Genomic DNA, 15126 nt, shown 5'->3' on the forward strand with positions numbered 1-15126 from the left:
TGGAGCAGTAGATTAGGGGTAGAATGACTTGGAAAATGGCCAATGAGTGCAGGGGAGTGGGGAACGGAAAGGGAGGGTTTTGGGTCTGGAAGTCAGTGTTGGCTTCGATGAAGTCGGATTTAGAATGTCGTGCTTAATAAATAGGAGTTTTTCTTCAAAGACTTTGTTTGAAATGCAATTTATTTGAGACGACCTCGAAACCTGACACTATATTCATTTCAGACAAAATGGTTATCCAACCTCTTCTTAAAAACTTCCAGTGTTGGAGCATTCACAACTTCTGGAGGCAAGTCGTTCCACTTATTAAATGTTCTAACTGTCAGGAAATTTCTCCTTAATTCCAGGTTGCTTCTTTCCTTGATTAGTTTCCATCCATCGTTTCTCGTCTTGCCTTCTGGTGCTTTGGAGAATAATTTGACCCCCCCCCTCTTCTTTGTGGCAGCCCCTCAAATACTGGAATACGGCCTCTGGACTTCAACTCCCAGAATTCCCTAGCTTGATTCCCTCTTCTTTGCGGCAGCCCCTAAGAGATTGGAAGGCTGCTGTCATGTCTCCCCCAATCCTTTTCATCAAACTTGACGTAGCCAGTTCCTGCAACCGTTCTTCATATGTTTTAGCCCAGTGATGGCTAACCTTTTTGCCATCGTGTGCCAGGAAGGGGGGAGTGGGGGAGGTTTGCATGCGCACGTGCCCACACCCATAATTCTATGCGCCCTGCCCTGCACATGCGCGTGCAACCCACTCCTGGCACGCGATGGCCCGATAGGCCCATTTTTCTTTGTCACCTGGCTCCAGATCCTCTCTATGCATCTGGGGAGGGCGAAAACAGCCTTCCCCACCCACTCCAGGCCCTCCGGAGGCAGGAAACAGCCTGTTTCCCTACCTCTGGTGGGCCCAAAAGGCCTGAAAATCAGGTGGCCGGCACGCACATGCACGCCAGAGCTGAGCTGGCGTGCCCACTGATATGGCTACACGTGCCACCTGTGGCACCCGTGCCATAGGTTCGCCATCATGGTTTTAGCCTCCAGTCCCCCAATCATTGGGTTGCTTCTACTTTAGATAACAAGAATCCCCCTCCCTCCCCCAGATCTAGGGTAAGTGCAAATAGCACCAACGAAGCAGCAGGGAAGAACGCAAAACTGGCCCATTTTTTTTCCACCGGGCACCAGGGCTTGGAAATGGGCCGTGGTGTTCCCCCTTATCTATTGCTTCCTCATTCCAGAGATGCACGCCTGCCTCGATTCGGCCAGGATGCTGGTGGAGGCTGAGTCACCCAAAAGGCCCCACCCGCAGGTTGGCCCGGCTCTGTGAGAACTAGGCTACCGTTCGCGCTGGGCCCTGCCAAGCCGGGCTCTTGCGCCACCGCTCAAGGAATGTGACTGCAGGCGGGCACCACCCTGCTGACGGCTGCGTAACCACAACTATTCAGACACCATCGGCTTTCTAGGAGAATGAAAGCCGGGTGCTTATTTATTTCTTACCCCCCCTTTTTTTTAAAGGGACAGGGCACTCCATCCCGTGGAGAGCCTTTATACCAGGGGTGAAATCCAGCAGGTTCGGGAGAACCGGTAGCGGAAATTTTGAGTAGTTCGGAGAACCAGCAAATACCACCTCTGGCTGGCCCCAGGAGTGGGGAGGGAATGGGGATTTTTATTTATTTATTTATTTAATTAATTAATTTGTATACCGCCCTTCTCCAACAGGACTCAGGGCGGTGAACAGCCACGGTAAAAACACAACATATAAAATTTAAAAACAATACTACAATTTTTCCAGTATCCGTCCCCTGGAGTGGGGTGGGAATGGAGATTTTGCAATATGCTTCCCACAGGAGTGGGGAGGGAGTGGGGATTTTGCAATGTCCTTCCCCTGGAGTGGGGAGGGAATGGGGATTTTGCAGTATCCTTCCCCCTGAGTGGGGTGGGAATGGGGATTTTGCAGTATCCTTCCCCTGGAGTGTGGTGGGAATGGAGATTTTGCAATATGCTTCCCACAGGAGTGGGGAGGGAATGGGGATTTTGCAGTATCCTTCCCCTGGAGTGGGAAGGGCGTGGAGATTTTGCAGTATCCTTCCCCCAGGAGTAGGGAGGGAATGGGGATTTTGCAGTATCCTTCCCCTGGAGTGGGGTGGGAATGGAGATTTTGCAATATGCTTCCCCCAGGAGTGAGTAGGGAGTGGGGATTTTCCAGTATCCTTTTTCTGGAGCGGGGTGGGAATGGAGATTTTGCAGTATCCTTCCCCCAGGAGTGGGGTGGGAATAAAGATTTTGCAGTATCCTTCCCCTGGAGTAGGGTGGGAATGGAGATTTTGCAATATCCTTCCCCCAGGAGTAGGGAGGGAATGGGGATTTTGCAGTATCCTTCCCCTGGAGTGGGGTGGGAATGGAGATTTTGCAATATCCTTCCTCTAGGAGTGGGGAGGGAGTAGGGATTTTGCAAAGTCCTTCCCCTGGAGTGGGGTGGGAATGGAGATTTTGCAGTATCCTTCCCCTAGAGTGGGGTGGGAATAGAGATTTTGCAATATCCTTATCCTGGAGTAGGGTGGGAATGGGGATTTTGCAGTATCCTTCCCCTGCCACGCCCACCAAGCCACACCATGCCCACCAAGCCACGCCCACAGGACCGGTGATAAAAAAAATTGGATTTCACCACTGCTTTGTACCCTCCTGCGAGGGCACCCCATGCCAAAATGTGCCAGTGCACACTGGAAGAACCGGCTGAGATGGGATCAGTGCGAAATGCTCCTGAAAATTCAGCTGGGCGAGGCTGAAAATAAAATAAACCGGAACAGCCCAGTTCAAGATTTCATCGCTTGTTATAAAAACCCAAGTGGATTTTTGAAGATTTATCTCCGTGACATTCAATCTCATCTACTCCTTATCTTATAAGGAGGTTTTAAAACAGAGATGTTTTCAAGGGGAGGGAGAAGGGGGTTGGATAGATGTCCTCTTAGGTCCCTCCCTAGAATCCCTCTAGGAGTCTACTGATTTTAAGATCCATTATCTTTGGCTGCTCAGAACACCGTATATAAATCCTGAAAGCTGCAAGGCGGCACCGATTATGTCATTCCATTAAAAAGCCAAAGGCAACTTTAAGAAAAACAAAAATTTTCCCCTTGCAATCTGTATATTTATTTACTTACTTTATTTATTAAATTTCTAGGCTGACCATTTCGCTGACAATTTCACTGACCATTTCACTGCCATTCTATGCTTTCCAAAGTTTGGGAAATACAGCAATAGCACTTAGACCACTTTTTTTTTTTTTTTTAATTTGATTTATATGCCGCCCTTCTCCGAAGACTCAGGGCGGCTTACAATGTGCTCAGCAACTTCACAATGCTTTACCGCCCTCTCTAAGCAGTTTACGGAGTCAACCTATTGCCCCCAACAATCTGGGTCCTCAGTTTACAGACCTCGGAAGGAGGGAAGGCTGAGTCAACCTTGAGCCAGTCGGGATCGAACTGTTGGCAATCGGCAGAGTCAGCCTACAATACTGCATTCTAACCACTGTGCCACCACGGCTCGCTCCTTCCTTCCTTCCTTCCTTCCTTCCTTCCTTCCTTCCTTCCTTCCTTCCTTCCTTCCTCCCTCCCTCCCTCCCTCCCTCCCTCCCTCCCTCCCTCCCTCCCTTTGCAATAGTACGTAGACTTCTATACAATCTGGGTCCTCATTTTACCAACCTCAGAAGGACGGGAGGCTGAGTCAACCTTGAGCCAGTCGGTCAGGATCGAACTCCTGGCAGTGGGCAGTTAGCCTGCAATACTGCATTTTAACCACTGGGAGGGAGGGAGGGAGGGAGGGAGGGAGGGAGGGAGGGAAGGAAGGAAGGAAGGAAGGAAGGAAGGAAGGAAGGAAGGAAGGAAGGAAGGGCACTTAAGAGTTATATACCACTTTACAATGCTTTTACAGCCCTCTCTAAGCAGTCTACAGAGTCAGCCTTTTGCCCCCAACAATCTGGGTCCTCATTTGACCCACCTCGGAAGGATGGAAGGCTGAGTCAACCTTGAGCCAGTCAATCAGGATTGAACTCCTGGCAGTGGAAAAGAGTCAGCCTGCAATACTGCATTTTAACCACTGGGAAGGAAGGAAGGAAGGAAGGAAGGAAGGAAGGAAGGAAGGAAGGAAGGGAGGGAGGGAGGGAGGGAGGGAGGGAGGGTCAGAGTCAGCCCTATTGCCCCCAGCAATCTGGGTCCTCCTATTACCCACCTCGAAAGGATGGGAGGCTGAGTCAACCTTGAGCCTGGTGAGATTTGAACCGCCAAATTGCAGGCAGCCAGCAGAAGCAGCCTGCAGTACTGCACTCTCACCACTGCGCCACCGAGGCTCAAATACATTACTTCTTGTCCACAAACAAAGGACAGCCACCAGAAATCCATATATATATATATATATTTATCAGCCCAAACGAGAAAAGGAAAATACCAGCAAGGAATTTGTCTTACCTTGAAGTAGAGGCCATTCCGTTCCTCAGAGACAATAACCAGGGTAGAAGGATAGAGCACCAACAGGCGATGATGTTGTTCCTGTTGGTATCAAAGAAAACCTTGTTTCATATAAATAAGGCACACCATCTGCATACCTATTACTTGGGGAAACTTTACGCAAAAAGAGGCAAAAAAAGGGAGGATTATTTACAGTTGGGCACACACAACCAGCCAGATGTTTAGAGTGGATTTGGCAATTTTTGCCCACCTATCGTGTCCTTCCGAAGAACCTGGGATAGGCATATGTTGTTTAATAAGAATATTATTATTAGTATTGGCTGCATAGTCAGCTAGATGTTTAGACTGGATTTGTTTACTTATGGATTTATTATTATTATTTTCTTGTTCAATGAAAAATTCAGAAATAGATATAGGTCTGATATGGGATGGGGTGGGATGGGATAGGGAAGGGTAGAATAGAATAGAATAGAATAGAATGGAATGGAATGGAATGGAATGGAATGGAATGGAATGGAACGGAATGGAATGGAACGGAACAGAACGCAGAATGGAGTGGAATGGAATGGAACAGAACAGAGAGGGATGGGACAAGACAGAACAGAACAGAACACGGAATGGAATGGAAAGGAATGGAACAGAGAGGGATGGAACAGGACGGGACAGGACAAGACAGAATACAGAATGGAACGGAACGGAATGGAACAGAACAGAATACGGAATGGAACAAAGAGGGACTGGACACGACAGGACAGAATACAGAATGGAACGGAACAGAACAGAACAAAATGCACAATGTAATGGAATGAAATAGAGAGGGATGGGATGGGACAAGACAATACAGAACGGAACGGAACGGAACGGAACAGAACAGAACAGAAGAGAACAGAACGGAACAGGAGGTATAGATATCTCAGCTATTGTTTTGCCCCAAAAGAAAATGGCATTTCTGTCCCTCCGTCCCGCTTGAGATTCATTCATTCCCTCCCAGGGGAAGCCACCCCCCCTCCGTCCCCCCCCCTCTCCCAATCCTCCTCCGACGAAAGGTGCTGCACCTGGAAAGGTAAATGCTGCAACTTGACTTTGGAGACGCAGAGGATGTCGCCCAGGGACTTGCGCTGGGTGCCCTTCCATTCTTGCACGTGGGCGTTTTGCATCGACCACCGCAGCTGCTCCTTGCCCAGCGGGCCCTGCGTCCAGGCCCTCTAAAAGAGGGGAGAGCAAAATCTCATCATCACAGCTACCGTCCCACCCCTCCCCTTCCCCGCTTAGAATAACGTTATCGTCGCTTTGAATGTACCCAAATCGGCAAACATGAAAACGACACTTCGTGGCACGCAACTTCCAGGGCGCCCACCAGTGGGAAAGGCCGTGCCGAAAAAAGCCAGCCGTGCCGGTTTCCACCGCCAGCTGAACTTTTGGCAAAGGAAGGAATAGAAGGGCCTTGCGTTGTATGTATGGCGTCCGTCGGTCGAGCCGAGCTGTCAAAAGCCAGACTGGAATGGCTGATCCGGCCTCTTTCCTCCCTCCTTCAAGGTCTCTTCCTCATCCCAGCAAAATGACTCACGCTGGGAGGCCGAAAGCCGTAAACACCGAGGAGGGGGGCGTGGAGTTTCCCAGGATGCAGAGAAAGCTTGCTGGAGATTTTTAGGGGGAGGCAGACCCAGAGGGGGAGATCTGCCTATGGGACAGGGGGTCAGAGAGGGGGATATCCCCCCATTTGCCTCTATGCTCTTGGACATGCTATTCGACTTTCCCATCAATTCCTTCCTTCCTTCGTCCTGCCCTCCTCTCTCTTCCCTTCTATCCTTCTTCCCTCCCTCCCTCCCTAACCCTTCCTTCCTTCTGCCCTTCTCTCCTCCCTCCCTCCCTTCCTTCCTTCATTCTTCCCTCCCTCCCTCTCTCCTTGCCTTCTATCCTTCCCTTCCTCCCTTCTTCCCTTCTTTCTCCCTTCCCTCCCTCCACCTTTCCTTTTTTCTTCTTCCTCCCTCCCTAACCCCTTCCTCCCTCCCTCCCTTCATTCATTCTTCCCTCCCTCCTTGCCTTCTATCCTTCTTCCATCCCTTCTTTCCTTCCTTCCCTCCCTTCACCTTTCCTTTTTTCTTCTTCCTCCCTCCCTAACCCCTTCCTTCCTTCCTCCCTCCCTCCCTCCCTTCTATGCGTCTTCCCTCCTTTCCTTCTTTCCTTCCTTCTTCCTTCCCTCCACCTTTCCTTTTTTTCTTCTTCCTCCCTCCCTCCCTAACCCCTTCCCTCCTTCCCTCCCTCCCTCTCTTCTCCTTCTTCCCTTCCTCCCATCCTCCCTCTTTCCCATCCTTCTACTCTCCTTTCTCTTCCATCCTCCCTCCCTCCCTCTTTAACCTAGACTGAGGGCACTCCGCTTGGCCCAACCATGCCATGATCTTTTGCAGAGGGAGGCGAGCTCTGGAATTGGCGCCATCATTTGGGCTCCACCTCTAGATCTTCACCTGAGTCTCCGGGGGCAAATCCGGGCGTCCTCCACTCAAATTGATCTGCTTCTCCAGGTGGTAGAGCCAGTGCTTCAGTTCTGCTTGGCTGGGGCAGTAGATGGTCAGTGGGGAGAGCAGGGGGCCTAGGAGAGCAAGAGAGGCGTTGAGTTCATTTGCACACCTGAGTTTTTGCACAGATTTTTTTTTTTTTGCAAAGGAACAAATCCAGTGATGAAATGCTACCAGTTTGTGCAAACTGGTAGCGGCGGCGGTGGGTGGTTCGGCGAACTGGTAGTGGCAGCAGAATGAAGCTCCGCCCACCCGCCCGGATGTCATTACTTCCTGGTTTTAACCAGGAAGCAACCTGTTTTTGACCCTCTGCGCACGGGCAGAGGGTCCAAAATTGCATGTCACAACGGCACGCACCGGTAGGGAAGGTAAGTAGATTTCACCCCTGAACAAACCGACTCAGCGCGCATCCTGATAGCTTAAAAAAAATAATAATGAATTGTTCTTAGGAAGGTCACAGAAAGGGAGTCCTTGTCCCTGCAACGGGAAGGCAAATACGGCCGAATAATAATTCGCCTTATTAATTATTTCCCTGCCTATAGAAAACCAGCCCTTCAGGACAAAATATCAACTGCTTTTCCTGCTGAAATGCTGTGCTGTCCTTTTTTTTAAAGCTTAATTTAAAGCTTCAGTGGACACAGTTTGAGAAAGACTCAACTTTGGAGCCAAAGAATTTAGCAAAGTTGCCCTATCGCCCCTGAAGTTGTTTTTCCCTCCCCCATCTCTGTGTTGACACAACTTTACCTTGTTCTTGAAACTCCGTTTATTTTTACTCACAGTGTCCAAACAACCCTTTGGGTTCTGCTTGGTGCCTGTATTCAGCAATCCAAATGGCAGTGGTGAAATCCAAATTTTTTTACTACCGGTTCTGTGGGCGTGGCTTGGCTTGGTGGGTGTGTCGGGGAAGGATATTGCAAAATCCCCATTCCCTCCCCACTCCTGGGGGAAGGATATTGCAAAATCCCCATTCCCTCCCCACTCCTGGGGGAAGGATACTGCAAAGAGCCTTGGTAGTACAGTGGTCTAAGGCACCCTGTTATTAAGACCAGCTGCCTGCAATTACTGCAGGTTCGAATCTCGCCAAGGCTCAAGGTTGACTCAGCCTTCCGTCCTTTCTAAGGTAGGTAAAATGAGGACCCAGTTTGTGGGGGCAATAAGCTGACTTTGTATAAATATACAAAAGAAGGAAGGCTATTGCTTAACGCATTGTAAGCCGCCCTGAGTCTCCGGAGAAGGGCGGCATATAAATCAAATAAAAAAAAAAAATCTCCATTCCCTCCCCACTCCAGGGAGAAGGATACTGCAAAATCTCCATTCCCACCCCACTCCTGGGGGAAGGATACTGCAAAATCCCCATTCCCTCCCCACTCCAGGGGGAAGGGAATATTGCAAAATTTAACCATTAACCATTTAACCTCTTTAACCGTTTTCTCTTGGTCTCTCAAAAACTCCACTTCTTATCGATTTTCTCCTTTTATCCCGTTCTCTTAACTTCTTCTTTTTCTTCTTTTTATATGCATGGTACCTTTTCTTCTGAATCCTTTTTCTCACTTTCGAATATATTATTCGAATAGTTCTCCCCAATATTTCACCTAATCTCGTCCCACTATTTCCCTCTTTACCCTTTTGACTTATTCTTTTTTTTTTTTATTCTGTCTACTGTTTTTGTGCCGCTGTAAATCCCAGTGAAATCATCTAACTCGGGGATCAGCAACCTGCGGCCCTGGAGCCACATGTGGCTCTTTCATCCATAGAGGAGACTCTATGGCAAGGGGCAGGTTTTCTGGTTGGGTCGACAATTCATAGGGCTTTTGGTTAGGACAAATAGAGGAAAAAGGACACCGCACTAGGAGGAGACTCTATGGTGAGGGAACCGGACTTCCTGTCGGCTCCAGAATTGAATGGGGGGGGCTTCCGGTTAGGACCTTTGTGGCTCTTTGAGGGTTTAAGGTTGCCGACCCCTGCTCTAACTGCTTTTTACTTTTCAATTCCTTTTCCTCCAATATTTATTTATTTATTTATTTTTAAATTTGTATACCGCTCTTCTCCCTGAGGACTCAGGGCAGTGAACAGCCAAGTAAAAACATAAACTACAAACATTAAAATACAATTAAAAAGATATATATAAATTTGGCCCCATGATTAAAAACAGTAACAGACAATTAAAAACATTTTAAAAATATTATTTTCTTGCTCCTCCTTTATGCTCTCTTCCACCACCATTCTCTCCTATTTCCTGCTCTGTGTATTCCAGCAAAATTTCTGACTTTTTATTAGCTTTTAGAGACTCGCGCATATTTTTTTTTTAACATCTCAAGATAATTCCTCATACATCCAAGGCTCCCTATTGCCAATTGAACAGATTGTTAAGACTTTTTAAAATGATGTCACGCTTAATGAGAACTTAAAATCCAGATAGTCTCTTTTTATTTTCTTTTTTTTTTCCCAAAAAATTTTAAAAAATTTTTTTAAACATAAAACATAAAATAGTCTCTTTATTTTCAAGATAGAGACGCTGCAACAGTCTTATAGGTGTGAAAAGCGGTCATCGTCATCTACCTATATCTACCTTTTTTTTTCTTTTTTTCTTTTTTTGATCTGCTGTTAGGGAAAGCTATCGTTCTCCTTCAAGGTTGATTCCTGAGCAAGCTTCCAAGAAGCCAGGATGCCTATCAGAGTCAGCTTTTTCCAAGCTGGATCACCTCTTGGTCTCCTTACCCAGCCCCGATGGTAAACATAGGAACTCTGCTCAGCTGCACACCAGTTCATCCCATCGGAGGATTCAGACCTCAGCTCAAACCTTAATCATTTCCTGCCCTGCCCTCTTAATCAAACAAATTACGGTGCTTGGGCTGCCAAGATAAGCCCCAGACTGCCACAAGCCGTCATAACAAGCCATTATCGGCAGAATGAGTACTTTGGCCTGGCAATGCCCCCGTGTTTGAACACAAACAGAGAATCATTAATTCGCTTCCCTGTTCCGAAGAAGGTTGGGAGAACCTTTTCTCCCACACATTGTGCCAACTTGGGGAAACCGAGGCAGAGAACGGGGTGGTGGGGAAAAGGGTGATATGTATTTCCCACTCGTTGCCTGTTAGAGGCACCCAGAAATTGTCACAACATGGCGTCCTCCTGTTCATTTTTCTGCTGAGGCTGGCAGGCTCTTTCCTCAGCAACCCCATTCAGCCTGTCTTTAATTTCCAGGAAAAAAAAATCAATATTGTTCAAATCAGGGGTGAAATCCAGCAGGATCTGGAGAACCGGTAGTGGAAATGTTGAGTAGTTCGGAGAACCAGCAAATACCACCTCTGGTTGGCCCCAGAGTGGGGTGGGAATGGAGATTTTGAAATATCCTTCCCCCAGGAGTGGGGAGGGAATGGGGATTTTGCAATATCCTTCCCCTGGAGTGGGGTGGAATGGGGATTTTGCAGTATCCTTCCCTTGGAGTGGGGTGGGAGTGGGGATTTTGCAGTATCCTTCCCCTGGAGTGGGGTGGGAGTGGGGATTTTGCAGTATCCTTCCCCTGAAGTGAGGATTCCATTCCCCGCTATATCCTGTTAGAGCTGAAGAAGCTTCTTGGATGAGAAGCGAGACGTCTTCCGAAGAAGAAAAAAACATGGAAGTCCAGTTGCTTCCTAAATAAATAAGCACCTTTGGTGTTAACCACCAAGCTTATTTGCCTTGATTCCTGGGCTCGAAAATAATTCCTTCTGGACATGGGGGGGTTCCTGGTTTAATAACCGGTTCGGTGATTACGCGATTTGCTGCGCGCAGATGCGCAGTTTGAAGAAATCTTCACTTCCCGGTTTCTTCGGAGGAGTAACACAGCTGATTCACGTGGCAATCCGCTCTACCATGCGAATGAGCTGAGAAGATAAAGGTAGGAAAGTAGCGCGGGCGGGCGGGTGGGCCTATCTGATCCTCAGGATGAACCGGTTCGCTGATCGCCCGAACCGGCCTGAACCGTAGAATCCCATCCCTGCTTCTGGAGGTTTCTCTCACCACATGGGGACAATTTAAAAAAAATAAAATATGGGAGCAAGAAAAAATATATAGATAACACCAAGGAAAATTGGGAACGTCTCTTGAGGGCCAAAGATGGACCTCACAAAAACTGAGGTGGGAAAATCGTGCCAGACAAAATAGCAAGATTCTGAGTCACTTTTGCTCGGATTTTGAACTGTCCTACATTGCAAACTGGAGCGGAGCGCCTGGGTTGGGTCCAGGTTTTTTTTTACAGGCAGGCGGGGGGGGCTTCAAAATATTTAGCAAGGGGTTCTCTGCCTGGTTGTTGGGTGGGCGTGGCCATGGTGGGCGTGGCCTAATCAGCCTCCTGCACCACAGCGGAGGGGGGGACATTTTTGCCCTCCCTGGGCTCCGGAGGCTTTTCTCGAGCCTCCGGGAGGGTGAAAATGGCCTCCCCAGGCTCCAGAGGCCCTCTGGAGGCCGGAAACGGGCCTTCCCGAACTTTCAGTAGGCGCGTCATTCGCCCTCCCCGAGCCTCCGCGCACACCCTGCACTTACCTGCATCCAAAACGGGCCGCGTGAGGACTCCAGGGAGGGGAGGGGCGGGGTGGGCATGGCCAATGGGATTTGGGGGTTCGCCGAACTGCCCAGAATCTTAGCTAGAGGTTCTCCCGAACCCCTTCGAACCCTCAACAGCCCCACCCCTGCAGATAGGGTTTATAAGAAGCTACGGTGGGGCTGATGGAAAGGTCGTGAACTTTTCCCCTTTGCTATTCTAAAAATCCCACCCAATTGCCTTAAGGCCGGTCTGCCGAAAAGAAAGTTTTGTTTTGTTTTTTTCAAACAGCTGACAGGACCGGCGGACGGCTGGCCTCTGTTCCAAAGGGCGATGCTATCTCAAACCAGAAGAAAATATTTCCTCTTCACCGCCCCTAGGCAGGTTGTCGATCTTGAGATTTCGGTCTTTTTGTTTTGAATGGACTCCTCCCCTCCCCCTCCATAATGGAAGGCGTAAAATCTTAAGAAGAAGGTCATTTCTTCATCTTCGTAGCCACACACACACACATATCCCAACCCCAGCGGTTAAGGATTTAAAAAGCTAACCCACACTGAAGATGGTTTTTTAAAAAAGAGCACAAAATGACCTGGTCTGGAAAGATGGAGAAATAAACAGAGATATGGCAGCCAGAAAAGCCAATGCAATCCTAAATTGCATGAACAGAGGGAGTCAATCAAGTTCAAGGGAGATACTCATACCACTCTATAAAGCCTTAGTAAGACCACACCTAGAGTACTGCATCCAGTTTTGGTCACCACACTATAAAAAAAGATGTTGAGACTCTAGAAAGAGTGCAGAGAAGAGCAACAAAGAGGATTAGGGGACTGAAGTGTAACACATATGATGAACAATTGCAGGAACTGGGCAATGCTCCAAAAAAAATGGGTAGGCCAGTACGGCTCTGCTAGCAGTTAAAAGCCTGGTAGACCAGTATCTCTGCTAAAGTCTAAAGAATTGTTTGTCACATGACCATCAAAACACGCCCACAAAATAATCCACGCCCGCCGAACCGGTAGTAAATATTTTTAGAACCCACCCCTGCTCTGCACATGTGCAAAGCCTTCTCAGCATGCACAGAGAGTAAAAAAACAAGTTACTTCCTGGTTAAAACCAGGAAGTAATGACTTCCGGGCACGTTGGCACTGCCGCCGCTACTGTTTCACCGAACCACCTACTGCCGCCGCTACCAGTTCGCCCGAACTGGTAGCATTTCATCCCTGCTCCACTCTCCTTTTCAAGTAAGATTTCTGGACCCAACATATCTTTGAGCTACTGCTTGCAACTCAGCAATTATTTTAGTCTGTCAAATTCCCCTCCTTTTTTCCTCTCTGTGCTTCCCCTTGTTCTGAATCATGATCCTTGCCGGAAACTGTTTTCCTGGGAGAATAAAACCTGATTCCTTAGTCATCCTGAGAGCTGTGCGTCTTCTGCCGCTATGAATAATAGTTTAAAGGGTGTGACGTTAAGAGCACCGATAAAGATTGTGGATTCTCTTGAATGCCTATGAATGGTGCTCGCTTATGCCAGATGAAAATCTAGAACAGCAGATGATGCTCAAATATTTGGGAAATAGTTGGCAAAGATGTTTAAACATAAATCAGCTTGATGTTGGAAGTGCACCCAGATAAAAGGTAAAGGTTCCCCCCGCACATATGTTATTAGTCGTTCCCGACTCTAGGGGGCGGTGCCCATCTCCGTTTCAAAGCCGAAGATGTCTCCGTGGTCAGGTGGCCGGCATGACTTAATGCCAAAGGCGCACAGAACGCTGTTCCCTTCCCACCAAAGGTGGTCCCTATTTTTCTACTTGCATTTTTTTTTTTACGTGCTTTCGAACTGCTAGGTTGGCAGAAGCTGGGACAAGTCACGGGACTCACCTCCGTTACGCGGCGCTAGGGATTCGAACCGCTGAACTGCCGACCTTTCGATCGACAAGCTCAGTGTCTTAGCCACTGAGCCACCATGTCCCACTGGATCTTACTATCATATGTGGTGGACATGTGGAGAAGCAAAGTAGTACTGGATAAAAATTAAGACATTTGTCCTCACCTGTAATTTGAAAAGCGTGGAGATCTTCCTGAATTCCGTTTTCATTTTCAAGTTTGGTCAGCTGAAGTTCTATCAAGGGTAGCAAACCCTGCAGGAGGATAAAAAGTGAGTCGTTACCTCCTCATCTCCATTGTTAAATCTTCTTTTATCAGGTTGATTAAGGTATTGGGTATCGAAGTATAGTGTCAGCGTTTCGACGCTGGCATAGAGAGCAGAGGAGAGAGAGAGATAAGCTCTGAACTTTTGCCTGCTAAATCCCTTTGAAGTCGGGTTGTCGTGGAAATGAAGGGGGGAGACATTCCTGGGAAATGACGAGACAAGAAGTCTGAAGAATGACTTGGAACATAGCCAATGAGAAGCAGAGATTTGGGGATCGGAAAGGGAGGGATTGGAGGGCAAAAAGTCAGTCTTGTCTGCATCGAGTCATGATCCGATGGCTGTGCTCAATTAAAGAAAAGATTTCCTTAAAGATTGGCAGTTTGGAAATTCATTTATTTTGAGATAGCATCGAAATCTGACATATAGTTTATTGGCAACGAAAAAGTCCTCAGACTAGATCTAAAGATGGATCTGACTTCTGACGAGAAGGCGTCCCAGAGGGCATTATTCAAAGCCAGGTCTACTTTTTTTTACTAAAACTGATGGGTGAGGTGAATTGGGACCCGGCCTGCACGGCAAAGATGCAGCTGCGGAAGTGTTAAATTCTAACTTTCAAAAATACCCTTCAAAAGCATCAACAAACAGAAACATTTTGTCCTACGGCCTGTGTCACTGAATGAATCACAAACATGAAACTCCAGTTGTTTTTCGCCCTGCGTGACCTTGGTTTGCCCTTGGACACCTTTAAGGAGGAATTGCAAACACATTTTGGAAGAAAGAAAAAAAAGAGAGAGAGGTAAATTGGATCTGGAAGACGGAAGGGATCAGGAGAGCAGGACACAGCCAAATGGGGATCCAGTATTGAGATTAAAAAAAGAGAGAGAGAGAAGAGAAACCGAGAAGATAAAAATGGATCCAGTGGGAAATTAACTGTGCACCAACCCCCCTCTACAACCCATAATTTCTTTCTGTTTCTGTAAGAGAGGCTGACTCAGAAAGCAAACTTCTGATTTGAGGACCTCTGGAGTTTCTGCTCTGAAGCTTCCTCTCGGGGTCATTGCACGGATAAAAATGAATGCCAAGTTGAGTTTCCTGGAAGGTAGAGACCTGTTCTGAGCTAGGCTTCCTTAGAAATTAAACAGCACAAACTTAATCCCGGCAAACCTCTTTAATTCATACGGCTGTAAATTACTTTCATTTACAGCTTGATAAACAGTCGTTCAGAGGAAGATTATCAACACCCACCTATCTCACGTGGAACGCTGCCAAGAGAGCTAATTTCCAGACGCAGGGCAAGGCCAAACTTGGCACAGAGTCACAAACAGAATTTTCAAATCTTGAATCGGCCAGATGAGCTAATTGCTTCCTGCAAAAAGCTCACGTCCCGTTTGCTTCTCTTTTATGTCTTATGGGAGGGGCCAATCATCTCCAAGCCTTACTCCCAAGTCGACCCTGTTTCCTTAATTGTTCCTGTCTCCTGGCAGCTCTGCGCATGC

General features: G+C 47.7%; 1 protein-coding gene across 1 annotated transcript in view; it reads right to left on the reverse strand.

The window, feature by feature from the left end:
• Positions 1–15126, reverse strand: part of PLEKHN1 (pleckstrin homology domain containing N1) — a 53551-nt gene that overhangs the window by 17029 nt on the left and 21396 nt on the right. Inside the window, exons 5-8 of the mRNA XM_060694174.2 lie at positions 13532–13619; positions 6910–7034; positions 5500–5649; positions 4445–4525 (exon numbers count right to left, since the gene is read on the reverse strand). Of these exons, the coding sequence (XP_060550157.2) occupies positions 4445–4525; positions 5500–5649; positions 6910–7034; positions 13532–13619 (444 nt within the window). The remainder of the gene's footprint in view (positions 1–4444; positions 4526–5499; positions 5650–6909; positions 7035–13531; positions 13620–15126) is intronic.

Source organism: Pantherophis guttatus, chromosome 15 (genome assembly GCF_059756535.1).
Source record: "Pantherophis guttatus breed Tessera chromosome 15, ASM5975653v1, whole genome shotgun sequence".
Taxonomy (NCBI): domain Eukaryota; kingdom Metazoa; phylum Chordata; class Lepidosauria; order Squamata; family Colubridae; genus Pantherophis; species Pantherophis guttatus.